Source organism: Olea europaea, chromosome 18, assembly GCF_002742605.1.
Source record: "Olea europaea var. sylvestris chromosome 18, O_europaea_v1, whole genome shotgun sequence".
Taxonomy (NCBI): domain Eukaryota; kingdom Viridiplantae; phylum Streptophyta; class Magnoliopsida; order Lamiales; family Oleaceae; genus Olea; species Olea europaea.
Window position 1 is genome coordinate 3,298,437 of NC_036254.1, and position 19,695 is coordinate 3,318,131.

A 19,695-nucleotide genomic window follows, 5' to 3' on the forward strand; every position below is an offset into this window, starting at 1 on the left:
AATGCACAAAACCTGAAATAGCTTATGCAATTAATAAATTTAGTAGATTTACTAGTAATCCGAGCAAGGATCATTGGAAGGCCATTAGTAGAGTTCTTAACTATTTAAAGAAAACCAAGAATTTAGGTCTATAATACACTAAATTCTCGATTGTATAAGAAGAATTAATCGATGCTAGTTGGATATCTAGCATGAATGAAAGTAAATCTACTTTAGGTTGGGTGTTTACTCTTAGAGGAGGTGCTATTTCCTGAAAACCGAAAAAAGGGACATGTATAACACACTCAACTATGAAATTCTTTCCTAAATAACAACAAGTCATTCGATATGAGTTTTAGACATGACTACATAAGAAAATTAATCAATGATGAAATGATTTTCCTAAATTATGTTAAGTCAATTGAGAACTTAGTAGATCATTTAACTAAACCTTTAAATAAAGATTTAGTAACATTTACTTCGAGTAGGATGCAGCTGAAAATCTTGAAATAAAAGGTCCACCAATAATGGCAACCCTACTTGTTATTACTTAACAAGTAATCCAAGGGTTCAAAATGGTAACAACAGGTCATTCGATATGTGGATAGTTTCAGCATTATAAAATCCGTAATAACTCTATCCTAATCAAATAATGCTGGTTGATACTGAAATGAGGATTAACCTTTAAGCTCTAAAAGTAACAAAGATACTAGAAGAACCTCACCTAGATGAACTTCGAGGTGGTGTCACCTCAATAGAGAATTAGAGTTTCTCTCTTAAATGTTTGTCGAAAAAGATGAGCGCAAGGCTATATTAGCACTAAGGGAGATTGAGGAACTTGAAAACGTATGATACTTATGTGTGTGTTCTTGCCAATATTGTCACATATAATAATTGGTTCAATGCTTAATGCTACCTTTAATTCCGACACTTTGTTTAACTTACACTATGGTTAGATTCAAATCGAAAGATATCTAATCCTTATGAATGCGTATTGCATATTTTGAAAATGAAATTTTATTGAATATTGAACAAGTAGGGGATTGTTGAATATTGTTCAAGAATCAATAAAATGTATGGGGAATGAAAATATCAAAACTGGAGGCCAAATATCAGGCCTATGCGGTCTGCATGGCCTTTAAGTTGATCTATGCGGTCGCATAAAACAATTCTATGTGACTGCAAAGAATGGTTTTCTAGTCATTACCGACCATTTTGTTTTGGATTTCTAGTGGTTTTTCAAGTGTTCTTTGCACCACTTCGTGTATCATTGATTGATGGCTACATATAGGTGGTTGTTGATCAATGGAAAACATTAAGCAACACTTGAGATTAATTCCACATTCCGAAAAGTATTGAAATTTATTTTCTCCTATATTCAAATCTTGATCTGTGTTCTCAAATTTCGGAGGATTTCACTAAGTACTTAAGTGTTAAATCATTTACAAAGTTTGATAAATCCTGCAACCATTTGCCAAAATCCTTTTGAGCATCAAACTTCAATCTGAGATGGAGCAAATATCGTTTGAGAATAACGATCACATGATTGAGCCTTCTTCTTCAATTTTTTCTTCTTATTATTTGTTTTTTGTTTCTTCTCCATTCCCCTATGTACAAACAATATTTTCCAATAAGAACTAGAAAGTAGATGTGACACAAATAAATATTACTCTTTAGCATTTACATTCACTATTAACTTAAATAACACCAACATTTTCAGCCAAAAATAAATAACATGGACAATACTCGACATGTCCTTTTGCAGTATTTATTAAATGTGGGAACTGGGAATTTAAGATCATGCTCCACCATCCGAAGGGCGGTCGACAGAAGGATGGAGCCTCTCCATGAATCACTGGGCTTAAGCTAAATGCTTTATCCTCTTCATAACTCCGGAGGCATACTAATTTGTCCTCTTGGTTGCGGGCTCAATTGTGTTTTTTCTCCCACAAATCACATTTATATAGGGGTGTTAAAGGCGAGCCTAAGAGCAATTTTTTCATGCGAATCGTGTTAGTTTGCCAGTCAACTCCTCATAATAAGTAAAATATATAATTTTTGTATAAAACGGATTGTGCAGCTTGGAGCTTGTTAGGCTCAACTCGTCGAAGGACAAGCTCGTGGGGTGAGCCGAACCACAGTTTGGTTGAGCTAGCGACTCACTAGCCGATGTTAGGCGATCATATATCGGCTCGTTCTACATTTATATTTACAGTAATTACAATTATAATTCACAATGCACTCCATTTTATTGCAATGAACATCCCAAATCTTTGTTTATTTGTTATTTATATGTACAAAAGTTTTTTATTTTTTATTATTATTATTTTTTTTATTAAGGCACTCGTACCTTTAACATTTTTTTTAGCACATTGTGTATCTGATGATAATTATGTCCCAAAAAAAAATCCATTAGGAGGACTAGAAAATTTATTTTTCCCTAATATTTTCATTTAAGCCAAAAGAAGAAAACACAATTTTGACAAAAATTTTGCCATTCATTTCAAAGTGCACGAATAAAATATTTGAACAAAAATCGTCATAAAAGACAAGATGTTCTAATTTGTAGAAGATTAAGAATGAGATTCCGGAACAAAAGTTGAAATATAAGTGAGATGTTGAGCAAAACGTTGAGGACTTTATTGTAATTAAAATGTAGGACAACAGAAACCCTTGTCTTTATTAGGTAGAGAGCTTTTTATTTAATAATAAAAAAAAAAAAAGTTGAACCCCAATCTTGAAGGTCCCATCGTCCCGCCCTTAAAGTTTTGTGAGGAAAGTAAATCATGGGATATGTCCAACAGGCCAAATTTATTTGTCAATCTTCATATATCTCAAACATTCACTCAGGTCATCACTGTTACTTATACATATTTGAATCAAGAAATTGATCTGAAAATCCAGTAATGAGTCGATCTCAATGCTGCGGTAAGGTTGGTATAAGAAAAGGGCCATGGACACCAGAAGAAGATCACAAACTCTTAGCTTATATTCAAGAACATGGCCACGGAAGCTGGCGCGCCTTGCCCCCCAAAGCTGGTACGTGTATCGGTGTATATATATATATATATAATCTCATGCACGCACACAATTTTCTACATCACTTGTTTTGGAATATTATGTGCAGGGCTTAACAGGTGTGGCAAAAGTTGCAGACTGAGATGGATTAACTATCTGAGACCTGATATTAAAAGAGGAAAATTCAGTTCACAAGAAGAACAAACCATCATTCAACTCCATGCCCTATTAGGAAATAGGTAATATTTTGCTCATTGCAGTAAACTATTCGTTTTTATGGTCATGTTACTGGTAAGTTATTTGGCCAATGATCACTCAACTTTTGTTCTTTTCTTGTATGTATTTAAATTGTCTTCTTTTAAGGTGGTCGACTATAGCTAAGCACTTGCCTAAAAGAACAGATAATGAAATCAAGAATTACTGGAATACACATGTTAAAAAAAGATTGTCCAAGCTGGGGATTGATCCAGTGACTCACAAGCCAAAAAATGATTTCTTCATCATGTCTGACGATAGCGATCAGACGTCCAAGAATGCAGCTAAATTTTCGCATATGACTCAGTGGGAGAGGGCCCGCCTAGAAGCTGAAGCAAGATTGGCTAGACAATCAAAATTACATTCGAATTCTTTCAAGGTTAATCCCCTCAATTCACCAGAACTAATCACCTCCGCTGGTAAGAGTGGTGGTGGTGCTTCAATGGCGGTGCTTGGTGGTGAGATGGAACCTACGCCATCTACATATAGCTATTCTGATGATGCACCACCAATGTCTGCCGGAGAAAACTCCACTAAGTTTGTTGAGAGGTTTTCTGGTAACGAAAGTTTATCCGGCAGTGGTGGAAAGCCTGATGTTGGTAGCGATGGCGGTAGTGGTGGTAGCGGTGGCACTGATTACTATGAAGATAACGAATTATTGGAATAGCAATCACAGACTATGGTGGATTAATTGGCGCTTTTGAGAGCTGAAATTTGTCTATAAATAATCCTTTTGTAATTTAATGTGGATAAAGCTTCAATGGAAGACAATATTCAATGCTAGTCTCATTTTGAGGATTATCATAGTTAATTTTTGCGTAGCGTCATGAGTTTTTAACATTCAGTACATTTTCGATTTAGTTAAAAATTTAAATTAAAGTTAATTATTAATTTAAATAACTCATTTCATACAATTCACAACTTTTATAAACAGTTTAATCATATTGGAGTACGTATCATGACCTGAATTATATTTGGTTTGGCCTGAAAAGCTATATCATTCGGAGTAGTCGCACCTCTTGTAATCATCTTAAATATAGCAAATTTCTCTTTCTCTATCTATGATTTTTTCCGTCTTGAATTTTCACTTAAAATTTGTGTTCTTGTTCTCTATACTCGCTTTTCCATAATAAAGCACATATTTCATATATATTTTTTTTCAAAATATACTAAAAATCTAATTTTTAGCTTAATTAAATAGGAACTTAATCTTAGTTTCTCATTTAATGTGAGATGCATAAAATGTGAAAATAAGGTTTCTATTAAAGTTGAGCACTTATGGCTATCACAACATAAAACATCGAATTTCTATAAATCACAGCTTAAAATCACTGTGAAAGACATCTCTCGAATATGGTCAAGGAAAAGGTGTCATGATAAATTTTCAAGCATGCCACATTTGAAGCATTGCTTATTAGCTAGTGCAAATTTCTCTTTTGTACAAATAATGTTGCTTAGAGAAATCCTTAATGATTTTTAGCTAACAAATTGATTTTGCATTAAATGAATCATTTGTGAAGCCAGGCTGTGTGAAAAGTTGGCTGTCGTGTAACATCAACGACAGTGTATTTATCGAAGAGGCAATCTTGTTCTGCTAAAGTCGGTGCACATGGGCCAATTAATTACTTTGGCGAATAATTAGGTCACATGGCTGTCAATTTTTCCTCAATTTAGTGAAAAGAGTAATGTTTTCTCGTCCTAACTGATCGTCTTTATCACCCAAATATTTTATCATCATCCCTAGAAGGTATTTATTTAGCACTATAGACTATAGAGTTCAATTTGTGTTTCCGAATTCAAGAACTTCAGGTCGACGATACGTGCTTCGTCTACATTTAGCTATTCTGATTATGCACCACCAATGTCTGCCGGAGAAAACTCCACTAAGTTTGTTGAGAAGTTCACGGAACTTTTGCTTGGTAGTTCTGGTAACAAAAGTTTATCCGACGGTGGTGGAAAGCCTGATGCTGGTGGCGATGGTGCTAGCGGTGGCACTGATTACTATGAAGATAACGAATTATTGGAATAGCAATCATAGTACAGACTACGGTGGATTATAATTGGCGCTTTTGAGTGCTGAAATTTGTCTATAAATAATCCTTTTGTAATTTAATGTGGATAAAGCTTCAATGGAAGACAATATTCAATGCTAGCTTCATTTTGTGGAATATCATAGTTAATTTTTGCGTAGCGTCATGAGTTTTTAACATTCAGTACATGTTCGATTTAGTTAAAAATTTAAATTAAAGAATTTAAATCACTCATTTCATACAATTCACAACTTTTATAAACAGTTTAATCATATTCTATGTACTATGACCTAAATCATGTTTGATTTGGCCTGAAAAGCTTGCGGTGCGACATATATGGTGAAATTTAAATTATAAGGAAAAAATGGGGGGTTTTGTTGTGATATGGTCATGTTTTATCTTATATATGATGTATATTATGGTTTCATAACACTATATCATTCGGAGTAGTCGCACATCTTGTAATCATCTTTAATATAGCAAATTTTTCCTCCTCTGTCTATGATTTTTTTCGTCTTGAATTTTCACTTAAAATTTGTGTTCTTGTTCTCTATTCTCGCTTTTCCATAATAAAGCACATATTTCATAATTTTTGTTTTCCAAAATATACTAAAAATCTAATTTTTAGCTAAATTAAATAGGGACTTAATCTTAGTTTCTCATTTAATGTGAGATGCATAAGATGTGAAAATAAGGTTTCTATTAAAGTTGAGCCCTTATGGCTATCACAATGTATAGTATCGAATTTCTATAAATCACAGCTTAAAATCACCGTGAAGGACATCTCTCGAATATGGTCAAGCAAAAGGTGTCAAGATAAATTTTCAAGCATGCCACATTTGAAGCATTGCTTATTAGCTAACAAATAATGCAAATTTCTCTTTTGTACAAATAATTTTGCTTGGAGCAATCCTTAATGATTTAGCTAACAAATTGATTTTGCATTAAATGAATCATTTGTGAAGCCAGGCTGTGTGAAAAGTTGGCTGTCGTGCAACATCAACGACAGTGTATTTATCGAAGAGGCTATCTTGTTCTGCTAAAGTCGGTGCACATGGGCCAATTAATTACTTTGGTGAATAATTAGATCACATGGCTGTCAATTTTTCTTCAATTTAGTGAAAAGAGTAATGTTTTCTCGTCCTAACTGATCGTCTTTATCACCCAAATATTTTATCATCATCCCTTGAAGGTATTTATTTAGCACTATAGACTATAGAGTTCAATTTGTGTTTCCGAATTCAAGAACTTCAGGTCGACGATACGTGCTTCAATACTCAATAAGTGATATTTTGGAATTTTTTATGCTCGGAGATCAAGTGTGGGTGAAATTTCAACACCTAGATAGACTATTTGTTAAAATTTATTTGACATGTATGTATTGCTTAATCTTTAGATGTGCACACGTTTATTAAGAGATCTGAAATTTAATTATTGGACAGCTCGATATACAGGCAATACAGCTTCCTCATAAAAGAGGGTGGCCGCATCCAATAAAAAAATATCAGACCCCTTTTGTGAGCGGGCTATAAACCCAACTTGCGGTGTACGAATTGTAAAACCCTTATTGGGATTTAAATATTTGAGACTGAAGTGTACATCTGATGTTTCTCTCGACCAAAGATTGTCCCAAGTTGGTTGAAATGATTGTCCCTTACCTACCTCACCTCACTGGGGCCCAATTATAGATGTAGACAGTCTAGACTTCTTGGGTCGGGCCCCCAGTAATGTATTGGACTTGTTTCAAAGTTGGAGGATTTATTGTTTGGAGGCCCATCAATTCTTGTAGCTACAACATTTACGAAAAATAAAGTGCAAGAGAAAAAGTATTGGGCTCATAATGGGCTTTCTTATCAAATTTTTTTGTTGGATTACAAACCTAATTACCCAAAAAAATTTTGAGGTAAATAAACTACGAGTGTCATCGATTGTAATATAAGTGGTATTACATAGTCTGTCTTATTAAATATTTTAATAAAAAGTACGTTTAATCAATTTACAGAAGTTGAAGTTTGTCAAACGCACACTCAAAAAATCTTTATAAGATTTTATACCATAATTTCATTGTAGATTATTTTTTTATTATGAATGTACTTCGTACATTGACATATGATCTTTGAAGTTCCCGTAACTTCAACAAGAACTAAATTTTATAAGGTACCTATATTTAATTATATAATTCAGACATAAAATTTATATTGAACAAATATTGACCCAGATCAAATCCTTACTTTGCTAGTGGACAAATGCATTGTTAACTCCTAATGCTAAAGCCAAATCCAGATTCATCAGTGGGTAGTTCGGTAAATTTAGAGTGCAAACATTTCTTCAACCTTATCTCTAGTTTATTCGAAGAATTTAAGTATAGCATAAGAATATTCTTTGTAATTTCGAGGTTTCTTCCTAGCTGAAAGTAATTTTAACCGATTCATTGGCTGAATACATCTGGAAGAATTTGTACGTTATTTGGAAGAGTACTAACTAAAATACAAAACCAGTCACCCCCAGGACATAATCTAGAGGTGCAAAGAACGGGAGTGATGTTATCTCACGCCTTACTGACAGCCGCAGTGTGGGGGTTCGATTCCTGAAATATGGAATTTGACTTCTTGTAGACGCAGTGTACATGCAGCTCTTGTTCCCTGGCCTGATGGGGCACATTCTGCGATTTACCTCCCTCACAAAGCTCTAGGAGTGGGGCGGTAAGGGCCCTCAAGCTTGAGGTTCAACCCCTTTTATTTTTTGTTATTTTTTTATTTTTTAATACAAAACTAGGAAATTGTGAATTCAGCTTTAGTTCCAAATAAATTCTATTTATCCTTTCTGATCCCTCAAGAATATCCTTTTGTAATTTCGAGGTTTTTGTTTGTTTCTCTGTCTCTCTGTTTCAGAATGTCGCTATAAAAACATCATGAAACATTAATTTCTCCAAACAACAATAATTGCAATAAATCAGTGCAAGACATTTGTAATAAAGGATGAAATTCGGAAAAGAATTTAGGATGTATTTAGAAGAAACTCTACCCGAATGGAGGGACAAGTATTTGTGCTACAATCTCCTCAAGAAGCTCCTCAAGATCATACCGGCCGGCGATGATCCGGCACCTATCGTGTCGTTGCAGACGCTTCAAGATTGGTTCGTCAGGATTCTCATTGACGAACTCAAAAAGTTCAACGATTTCTACGTCGATACAGAGGAAGATATCATCATTCGCTTCCAGGTTCTTTCCATGTTTGTAATTTATTTTGGATTGTGCAATTCATTGTTCTGTGTTTTAATTTCATAAAAGCTTGATGGATTATTCATGTTTTATCGATTCTATAAGGTTATCTAATTGTCTTGAAAGCTCGTGATTATCAAGGACATCTTTGATTATTTTTATTTGTCCTTTGATTAGTGTTCTATATTCATTGTTAAGCTCTTGATTAAGTTAGTTTCAACTTTTGAGGATTTTAAGAAGGAATTTAAATTTTTTGGGTTTTTAAGCTGGGAGTTTGTATGTATGGCAAAGTTTTTATCATTTTTATTGGGTTTGTTATAATCCAAGAAGACTAGTTTTTGTTCTTTCTCTTCAAGAAAAGGACAGAATTTGTGCTTGTGGGTGGGTGGGGGATTGAGCAAGAAGAATTTAACTGATTCTTTGTGATATTGATGGTAGAAAAAGTAGTTTTGTAGCTTTAAGGCAATAACTTTGATTAAGGGTGGGCCTATGTATCTTTCAATCGTGAAAGCTCCACTATTTCTGCTGTCTTGCTAGATTAGATGAACGTTGAAGGATTGAACATCTTTTCTAAGCCGTCAAAATCTCTAGAAGAAATTGAGTCACTTAATTATGCAAAACTATGTTTTCCCAAAAACTGCTTGGACAATACTACGCGTATATCAGAATGTTTATAATAGTATCCACTCCCCTCACATTGAGGGAGACCCACTCTGAATAAAAATATAATTTATCCAAAGTGAGTCTCCCTCCATATGAGAAGGATGGACACCCTTATGGGCACCGCATTATGCATAAGTAACACATTCCAAACTGCTTTTTGAGATAGAGGAAGCATTGCACTTCTATGCACTCAGATTTATCCGTCTCCAAATGTTTGGCATCGATTTAATTCCGTAAAATCTCAACAGTGGAATTACGTTTTCGCACTGCATTATTCTAGTGAATTTTCGATGTGGCACTTCGTTCACTTCAGCTACTGTTGTTGCAGGCGCTAAAGGAAAGAATTGATTTAGTGAAGGAGAGGGACGGCGAAGATGGAGTGTTTACCTCCGAGACTGAATTTAGTGAAGAGATGATGGAAATCCGCAAGGAGTTCGTTGCCATTCATGGGGAAATGGTTCTACTAAAAACCTATTGCTCTCTTAATTTGGCAGGTACAATAGCTTCTTATTTCTAATGCAGGTTTTTAACAGGTTTTATAATACTTCTCTTGGGGATTTTGGTCTTCAAGATAGTTTCTTGAATTTAAAAGGTATGGGTTTTTTAAGTGTTTAATGAAATGTTTCTGCACATATCTTTAGGTCTGATTAAGATTCTGAAGAAATATGATAAAAGAACTGGGAGATTGTTATGCCTGCCTTTTATACAGCTTGCCCTTCGTCAGCCATTCTATGCATTCGAACCTCTCACGAGATTAGTTATTGAGTGTGAGGCAAATATTGAACTCCTCTTCCCACTTGAAGCAGAGGTGATTGAATCTGCTGCTGTTCAACAGGACAAGACAGGCGCAGATCCTGCTAACGATATTTCGAATATTTCACAGGAGACAGCCCCCTCCCTTGAGGAGGAAGCTGTGGGTATAAGTCGAAGTATCAATGCTGCATTGAGAGCTATAGAGGGCCTCAGAAAGCCGAGCTCTACAAACAATCACTTATCGTTTTCGTCTCTCTATGGAAGTCTGGATAATGACGGTACCAGTGTGGTAACGGTGGGAAATTCGCCTTGTGAACCTTCAGATACTTTGGACAATGAGGAGGGTGCAAATGAAGATGTTGCCAATTCCCCCAAATAAAGATTGTGTTTTTTGTTCGTGTACTGATGTTTTGGAATAATTTGTTAATGGTTTGGAAAGATTGAATTATACTACTCTTTTTATCTGTTAAGGTGTGTAATAAAGTGTCTACGAAATGTAACACGCAACTTTGAAGTTTGATTGTATATTTATTGGATATGAAATTTTTGTCCTCGTTTTCATTGAAGATTTTTCACTTCTAGTTGCCAAGAAAAGACAGATCGTTCTTGATCAAATGTTACTACAGTTCATTCTTTAAAATTGGCTTGGTAACGCTAAGGCATCACTCCCACAAGCTGCGACCAAAGATTAAAGGGGTGTTTAATAGACATTTTTATGTAAAAATGTATTTTAGAATAGTAAATTGATATGAAATGTGTGGTTAAAAAATGAGGAAATTTTTTTTATTTACGTGTAATATTATTTTAATAAAGAATTTGTGGTTGAATAGAAGAGAGAGAAAAATGCTTTTTGAAGAAAATGGCTAACAAACAGGGCCTAAAAAAAAATTCATTACAATTGATTGCTTTCTGAATTGAGGTGCCCAGATGAAACCACTATTCTATTGAATATTTTGTACTTCATCTGATCCGTGGCTATTAGCATGTCTTATAATTGATGACGGTTGTTATATTCATAAATTACATGGCATACGCGTAAGGGAGGTGGTCCCACATTAGCCAACGTGGCCTCCACTATTTAATTTGATTGTGTCCATTAAATCAAGAAAACCAGTGGCATGGTTTTCTCTTTGTAGATTCCAGCCCAATGTGAGTCTCCTTTTTTTGGGCTTTTCCTTTGGGTCATATAAAATTGGGCCCAGATATTTATCTTCTTTTGGCCCCATGTTTCTTCTAATTATCTGAAGTGAAAATTCTATCACACACCTACCTTTTAATAAAATATTTAGAACATACTATTCAACATTTTGTCAACCATAAATACTATTTTTTTCAAAGTAAAAATAGAAATGTGAAAAGATAACCAAATCAAACATGATATTCATTTACGTAGCTTAAGTTACTCCAACAAACACGCCTTTAAAGTAAGGGCAATCAAACACACCCTTTACCTAACTAAATTAACCCCCAATCCCTAAAATGGTGTTATATCTTATTGCAACCAAATCATCCGTCCAAATCATCTCTCGTCAAAATTGCTCACCTAGAAACACGCCCATAAATTAAGGGCCATCAAACACACCCTTCGTACTTCATTGTTGTCGGTTCATTAAACCTCTACTTGGGAAGAGAATGCTGAATTACTTTATGAGGTAGACACCAAAAAATTATGCTGCAAATTGTTGCAAATTGTCCTACTTGAGATTAAAAAATTTTAAGTGTTGAGGTTTACAAATTCTATTGAAAGTAAATACCCAATATGCACAACATAGTGCTTGAACAAATGCCTAATCGCATCTTTGAAGGCGAGACATATCTCGTGGATTTTTCATAATTAGAGGCAGCATCCTATAAGTCCTCATTCCTTGAATAAAGGAAGAGGCGATGTCTTGGAGTTCTTGTTCATTGAATAAAAAAGAGAGGTGAAATCTCGAAGCATTTGCCTTTGAAAAAGGAGCAACTTTATAGCCAATCAGATATGCTTGCCCTTGCAAAAGGAGCATTTTCTGGCTTTGCAGGATGTTTATTTCTCGCCTCTCACTATCGTTGAGCCTAGTTGTAAGACCTCGTATATCCGAGACCGCTTATAAGACTCCCATAGTTAGAGAGCTATTCATGGGATGTCTATTCTCCGCCTCGCGCAGATATTTATTCATGGCTTCGTGAGATGTTATTGTCGAGTTTAGTTGTAAGACCTCATATATCTGATGCCGCTTATAAGATTCCGATAATTCGAGAGCTATTCGTGGGATGCCCATTCTCCGTCTTGCCAGATGCTCATTCCTAGATTCACGAGATGTTTATTCCTTACCTCGCACTATGATCGAGCTTAGCCATAAGACCTCATCTATTTGAGGCCATTTATAAGACTCCGATAGTTTGAGAGCTATTCATGTGATGTCCATTCTTTGCCAAATGCTTAGTCCTTGCTTCACAAGATGTTTATTCCCCGCCTCTCACTATCGTTGAGCTTAGCTGTAAAACCTCGTCTATCCGAGGCTGCTTATAAGAGTCTGATAGTTCGAAAGCTATTCATAGAATGTCCATTTTCCACCTTGCAGATGCTTATTCCTGGTTTCGCGAGATGTTTATTTATCGCCTCTCACTATCGTTGAGCTTAGCTATAAAACCTAGTCACTTCGAGGCCGTTTATAAGATTCCAGTAGTTCGAGAGCTATTCACAAGATGTATAATCCCCGCCTCGCCAAATGTTTATTCCTGGCTTTGCGAGATATTTATTCCTCGCTTCTTACTATCGTCCAGCTTAGCTATAAGACATCGTCTATCCGAGGCTGCTTATAAAACTCCAATAGTTCGAGAATTATTAGCATGATGTTTATTCTTCGCTTCGTCAAATGCTTATTCCTAACTTCGCGAGATAATTATCCCTCACCTTTCACTAAGTCGAGCTTAGCTATAAGACCGCATTAAAGACTTGCTTATAAGTCTTCGATAGTTTGAGACGAGTCACCAGCTTAATATTTATTCCTCACTTCACGAGATGCCTCACCAAATGAGTTATTGCATTATAACCGCATTTATATTTTGAAAGCTCATCATGCCTCTAGATTGTAGCTACCTATATGTTAGAGTTTTGCTTCTACTTCAGCTATGGCACATCTACTTATCTTTAGAGTTTACATTATCCCCTATATGGATGCACCATTTACCTTGCAAGAAGCCTTTGACATGGATGAACCATCCACCACGCAAGGGTGATAATTATTGCTCTGTAAAGAGTGGGTGGGCCTACCTTATTATCTACGAAGGCAAAGCCTTCCATGGTTGGATCAAATATCATAGAAAAAGCCCTTACATAGAAAAGTAAACCTCTTGCAAGGAGTTAAAAAAATAATAAAAAAAAAAAAAGCTTCAACAAAGACAAATATGAAGCCTCTCACAAGAAGCCACATTTTGCTACCTTAGAAGTTAATCCCTTCCGTGGCTGGATCAAACAACATGGAGGAAGCCATTGACATGGATATGCCAAGATATCAGCTTATCACAGCTATATATATTCAGAGCATGGCCTCTGCTACTCACATCCAGAGTAACACTTCTACTACTTACTTCTAGAACACCGCCTCTATTGTTTATATTCAATTCAGAGTCAACCTCCACACTATATTATCACAGCTGTTTATATATTCAATCTCGTCTCGACATTAGCTTCAACAAAGCTGCTTATATGTCAAGTCCGACCTGTATATAAATATTCGACTTCGGGGACTATTGTGATACTAGTATCTTAATATCATTACATTATTATTGTTAACATATACATTATATTATTGCTGCTAAGTATGCATGTCACATCATTGCTAGCAAGTCATGGCACTATTTTCATTATAGACAGTACGTATACCGTTATCATCATTTTTATTTTATTATCAACATCATGTTAATTGCTTTACTATAGCACTAGAGATACACTGAGCTGTGCGAACATATGCTTTACTATGATGCATGACAAATTCTATGCATATTATATCTTGGAGAAATTTGATATGTTATCATTCACTTTTATCGTCATGTGTAAGTTGAGGGGCAAATGGATCCCAAATTTATATGGAATATGTGCATCGGATATATTGTATTGTATTAAAGGTTGGTTTAGTCCATATTAAAGAGAAGATGCTACTGAAATCTTGACAAATTATATGCGACATCTTTGAGGCAATTCGTAAGCCCTTGCTTATTCAGGCCCACACAAATATTTTCTGAAGCAGTTCGTGAGTCCTCATTTATTGGTGCAATTTATATTCTTGAGAAAATTCGTAAGTCCTCACCTATTTGAGATCGATGCATATTTTCGAGGCGGTTCGTAAGTCCTCGCTTATTGGAACTGCTCGTATTCCTGAGGCAATCTGAAAGGCTTCACCTAATTGACTATTTATATTTTGAAGTCCGACTTGCCGATGAATGTTCAAATCAAACTTGGGAGACTATTGTTACACCCATAAATTACATGGCATGCGTATGACAGAGGGGTCCTATATATACTGACGTTATATCGAATATTCATTGATTGGGCATATTTTAAATAAACAATTGTATCTTGGGCTCGACCCATTAATCACTTGGCCCATCATGCCCACTTGGCCCATTTATTCCTTTATAAATATGTGATTCATTTCATAGTAAGGTATATTTTTTATAACCCTAGACAAAATCCCCTCACTCTCTGGCATTCATATTTCTCTCGTCTGACAGTTAACTTGACTGTCGGAGTGCAAACGGTCATCAGACCTTTTTCTCGACCTGTGGCATTTGTCTCCTAACGAGGTGTTTAGTGTGATGTGAGTCAACATAGAGGGGACGTGGTCGGGATTCTGTTACCACATTTTTCTGGATAGACAACATGCAATAACATGATTCATATCATATATATCTTACTTCTTTTACTCTATTATATATATATATATATTATTTATATGGTGAGAATTCCAATTCCAGTCACTGTAGTTTTTTTTTTTATTTGTTGGCAATGAAAAAAAATTCTAAAAATTATTGCAAAAAAAATATTTCCCTTTAATTGATAATTTCCCTGTAAAACAAGTCAAACGAACACTAAAAGATAAATTATTTTCTTGAATTTTTTTTGACAATGAAAACAAATTTCATCTCCAATATCAGTAAATTATCTCTTTAATTAACAATTTTCATATGAAACAAAGCCTAACGAACACCAAAAAACACTTTTATTTCAATATTTTTCACGTGAAAAATTATATCAATCAAACACAATAATTTATAATTCCCAAAAAAACAATTCTAGATAATTTAAATCCATGAAATTTATTTTCTTTCCATCTAAATTTTCTCTTTAAAATCAATCGGACCCTTATTACTTTTATAGCAAATTAGTCCTCAGCTTTTAGAAAGTGACTGAAAAGTTTTATCGCCAAATAATTCACAAGATTGCAAGAGACGTCTTTAGCCACTGGGAAGCGCCACGTAAGGAAGAAAAAGGAACAATACTTGACATGTACCTCTCAGGTCCATCACAAGGAAAACGAAAATCAAGATTTGCTTTATCTGGTGGATAGAGATATGGTTGTCTTCATCTTCATCTTCTCCTCATCTCTTCACTTACCCTTTCCCTTTCCCTTTCCCCTTTAATTTTGCTTCAATATGGCCGAAATTGCGGTGTTTCCGTGGTGCCAAATGGTGTTGGGCGGCGGCTCGCATTTCAAAGGGAGGCTGACTAAGCAAAGTCCAAAATGGCAATGCAAGATACTCAGACCACGGTCGATGCTAGTGAAAACCCAAATGACGAATTCTTCTACTTACATTTCCAGAATTTCCACTGATATTCCTCTTTATGAAAAGCCTGGGGTAATAATATACAAACTTCTTCTAGAGCTTCTCTTTAATTATGCATTATTTAAAAGTTATGGGGTTTAGTTACTTTGAATTTGGGTTTGCAGGCTTCATTTGATCAGTATTTAGAGGATAAGCCTAGAGTATTTAAAGCCATTTTTCCTGATAAACGAAGGAGCCAACAACTTAATGAGGTACTATTATACTAATTTCATCTGTATTCATCAGAATACTGCAAAAGATCTTGATTTTGTAGTCGTGGGTGTTGGGCATTTTGGAATTTATCGTTATGCACATTCTTCAGTGAATTAATTCCCCAGCATTCATCAATTTCTGAAAAGATTATTCATCAACTCAATTGTAATTCATGCATCATTTACATTTCGAGTTTTCTTATTATTATTATTATTATTATTATTATTATTATTATTATTATTATTAAAGGTTGTAGCATTACAACATAGTAGTGTGTATATTAAAAGAGTGGAATCGAATTTGGGAAGGCCCTGATGAAAAGAACTCATGTTCTTGACTTCGTTATTACGTAGTACAATATTAGGTGAGAAAAATCAAGAAGATTGCAATGGAGAGAACATGAGAGGTTACTGCTATTGGACATTAAGACCAGTCCCTCTACTATTCATGAAGAGATAATAGCAAACTAAGACGAAACAACATAGAAAACCTAAGGTGAAATACAGGGAAGGGCATAAAAGGTGATGGAATTGACAGAGAGAAGATAATCTCAGCAAGGTAATAATTCAAGATAACACCGTGAGAGTATAACATATAAATGACCAGAAGTTTTGATGATCCAAGTTTGTTACAAGACCACTTCGTGAAAGCATTAACAAATAGACCGAAGCCATTTGACAATCCAAGACCGCAAAGTGAGGAGAATGCGACCAAGAAAACATAAGTTATTTCACATCAAGTTGGAGTAGACACACACATTCAGACAAAGTACATTTAATTGTACCTCCAATTCCAAGTGAGTGCAGTGAAGTAATATAGTGTCTACATTTGCATGCTTTCGATTTTCTCACAAGTTGACTGAGTTGGAGGATTTCTAATTAGTTTATTAGTGTGCATCTTTCTGTGTCTCTATTCTTATTTATGGGTAACAAACAAATGCGCACGTTCTTTTAGCCTTTTACATGATGCTTGCCGATCAATTCTCTGCAGGAAGAGTGGAGAGTACATATGCTACCTATAGAGTTTCTATTCCTCACCGTGCACCCCGTAATTGACATGAGGTTGAGATGTAAATCAAATGGGACAGGATACCCACCTGGGGTACCCTGCCATATCTCAAAGGTTCTTGAGCTTGACATTGTAAGCATGTGGCAAATGAATCTCTTTATATTTTTTGTTTACTGGAAGTTTTGTGCGTATAATCTTTAAGGGTGTTTTTTATTACATTTATTTTCCATAGAAAATATCAGTTTTCCACCCAAATTTCTACTTGAAGTGTTTGATTGCTATTTTTTTTTATGGAAAACATTTTCCAACTTTTGAAAATATGCCTAATTTTCCTTGTTTTTAAAAAAAACATTTTTCTTGGGTAAAGGTGGTTTTTATTTTTCACAAAAGATGGAAAATATTTTCTTTTCTAGGTGATATTTTCCATGTCAATCAAACACACTCTAAGATAGCAACCACGAGCTGTTATTGTGCAGATTAGATGGGAACTGCAGGGGCTAGACGACATGCTTAAGCCGTCTCAGTTTTCCCTTGGTGTAAAAGGGGCCCTATATCCTGACAGAAGTGGACCACGAAGTAGGCTCAAAGGTCAACTACAGATGAGCATAAGCTTTGTTCTACCTCCTTTGCTTGCTTTAGTCCCTGAAAATGTTCGACGAGATGTCTCAGAATCAGTTATTTCATCTGCCCCATTTATTTATTAGTGCACTCCACACCTTGCCACCCCAATAACTTATTAGTATGCTTTTGTGTATAGATCCTAAGGAGATTGGTGGAGAACATGAAGAATAAGGTCAATGGCAGCTTGATTTCCGACTATAGCGAATTCAAGAGGGAAAGACCAAAGGCTTTAACATAAGATCGAATTTGATATGATAAAAAATTCAGACAACTGGGAGGTTGGTAGATTATTTGGTCAAAATGGGAAGCCTGAAAATTGAAGAAACCTATTTGAGGCCTTAGGAATGCTGGTTTATTAGTTGAGGCTCGGCAAACACCATTTTTACATTTTTTTATTGTACTTAGTTTTCCCCTTGAGTGCAGTTTTTCAGGATTTTGAGTGTAAAATGTAGAGGATGTTTGCGCATTACAGGATAATCGCGTTAATGTAGACTGAGAATTGTTGATATCACTCTTTTTCCTCTTTTCTGAATGTAATTTCAAAAGTCAAGACGTTCATAATTTATGCTTGGCAAATTTGAGTTTTCGTCACGACTGATATACTAATATCATACTTAAAACTCAGCAAAATTAAGTTGGAAAACTACAAAATGAAAATAAATTATATGGAGATGCAGGGGATCGAACCCCGTGCCTGTCGCATGCAAAGCGAGAGCTCTACCATTTGAGCTACATCCCCTTGCAGATAGTTCCCCTCACAAATTTTAAATATTGAATTATTAAAGAAGTGATACCTCCACAACATCCAGTAACTATGCTTATAAATTATAATAGAGGGAATGAATTCAATCTTTTGTGTATCATCCATATTCTCCAATTTAAGTCATAACCACAAAAAGTTCGTAGACTCTTATTTTTCATCCTTCCAACCAAACAAGGGGTCTAATATAGACAGAAGACGTAATAGATAATTCAAATAAAACTAATTTCAATTTCTTTCTTGTTTGGTGAATTCAAGATTCAACTGTACAATTTAGACATGATGCAACCACCAAAATGCATTGGCATGTTCTTGACACTCGTGTATGTAAAATTTAAATATAATCATTTGAACTTAGACTGCATACAATTGGAAATGCTAACCACACGTCCTACAGTTTCAAGGACATGAAACCATGATACAATAGTAAATGATTACGTACTTTTTCGAGATTCAACTTGTACGAGCAAGAGCTTCGACCAATCCCTTCTTAACTCTGCTTTAGCTCTAGAAGAGATCATCGAACTCAGTGGATTGATATCTGGATTTGATGAGAGTTGAAATTGAAGTTGGTTCAAAAAAGCTATAATACCGGACTAGTGAATGTTTCCATTAGTCGGGAATGAGCAAGAAGAGAGAGCTTCAAGCCCTATACTGGGCTCGTTCCCAGTTTTTATTCAAACCGCTTTTTGAAGTGAAAACCCCCCATATTCAAAAACCCCATGTCCAAGATTTTACAAGGTAATCCCAAATTACATTTAATATTCGACCATTAAGATCACAAATATGTTTCAAACCTACAGCTCATGTACATCGTACAGAACAACGTCTTTTAAACTCACAGAAAGTAAGATATGGAGATGAGTAAATAACAAGCTCTTGTACTTCACTACATCTCAAAACAGACCTGGTTACTTCGAAAGTTTAAAATACAAAATCACAATAATAGCAATGACTAGAACTGTAATTACAGCACCAATAATCCACTTGTTTCTGTTCATCCTCCTTGACATGGAAGTTATAATTCTCTTGCTCCTGCTTACGTTGTCATCCACACCATGCAGCTGAAATAGGTAAAGATAAAGTGATAAACCACAATAACTCTTAATAGTTTCAGCCAAAATAGATGGCAAATAAAGATCTCAGATCTAATGAGCGACTAAAAGTAAGAAGGTTCGGCAATGTCTGCTTGGGAACCGGGGATTCCAAACTTTAAGACACATTACGCGACCACTTCTTTAGCCCCCGTTTGATAAAGCTTTTTGAGATTATAAGCTGATGGGTCCCATAAAATGCATGGTTGAAAAGTGGATAAAGTTGTGAGTTTGATGAAATCTATGGTAAAAATGAAGTTTAACCACCTATAATC

At 35.2% G+C, this 19,695-nt stretch overlaps 3 protein-coding genes and 1 non-coding gene across 5 annotated transcripts; 3 read left to right on the forward strand and 1 right to left on the reverse strand.

The window, feature by feature from the left end:
• Positions 1-2,714: 2,714 nt before the first annotated feature.
• LOC111367162 (transcription factor MYB16-like) lies at positions 2,715-5,420 on the forward strand. Its single transcript, XM_022987894.1, has 4 exons — positions 2,715-3,018; positions 3,107-3,236; positions 3,361-3,765; positions 5,116-5,420. The coding sequence occupies exons 1-4, from the start codon at positions 2,886-2,888 to the stop codon at positions 5,279-5,281; spliced, it is 834 nt and encodes a 277-aa protein (XP_022843662.1). The 5' UTR covers positions 2,715-2,885; the 3' UTR covers positions 5,282-5,420.
• A 2,678-nt stretch (positions 5,421-8,098) lies between these two features.
• Positions 8,099-10,485, forward strand: LOC111367163 (SPX domain-containing protein 4-like). Its single transcript, XM_022987895.1, has 3 exons — positions 8,099-8,503; positions 9,495-9,660; positions 9,808-10,485. Exons 1-3 carry the CDS (start codon positions 8,261-8,263, stop codon positions 10,296-10,298), a joined length of 900 nt encoding a protein of 299 aa, XP_022843663.1. The 5' UTR covers positions 8,099-8,260; the 3' UTR covers positions 10,299-10,485.
• A 4,907-nt stretch (positions 10,486-15,392) lies between these two features.
• Positions 15,393-18,135, forward strand: LOC111367164. Of its 2 annotated transcripts, none has more exons than XM_022987897.1 (5): positions 15,393-15,757; positions 15,850-15,936; positions 16,928-17,077; positions 17,422-17,533; positions 17,703-18,135. In XM_022987897.1, exons 1-5 carry the CDS (start codon positions 15,554-15,556, stop codon positions 17,735-17,737), a joined length of 588 nt encoding a protein of 195 aa, XP_022843665.1. In that variant the 5' UTR covers positions 15,393-15,553; the 3' UTR covers positions 17,738-18,135. The 2 variants fall into 2 exon arrangements, with proteins under 2 accessions (XP_022843665.1, XP_022843664.1); XM_022987896.1 differs by having other exon boundaries at positions 15,399-15,757; positions 17,422-17,619.
• Positions 18,136-18,232: 97 nt separating this feature from the next.
• TRNAA-UGC lies at positions 18,233-18,305 on the reverse strand. Its single transcript has one exon. It is a non-coding gene; the product is annotated as a tRNA-Ala (tRNA).
• Between the last annotated feature and the right edge of the window lie 1,390 nt (positions 18,306-19,695).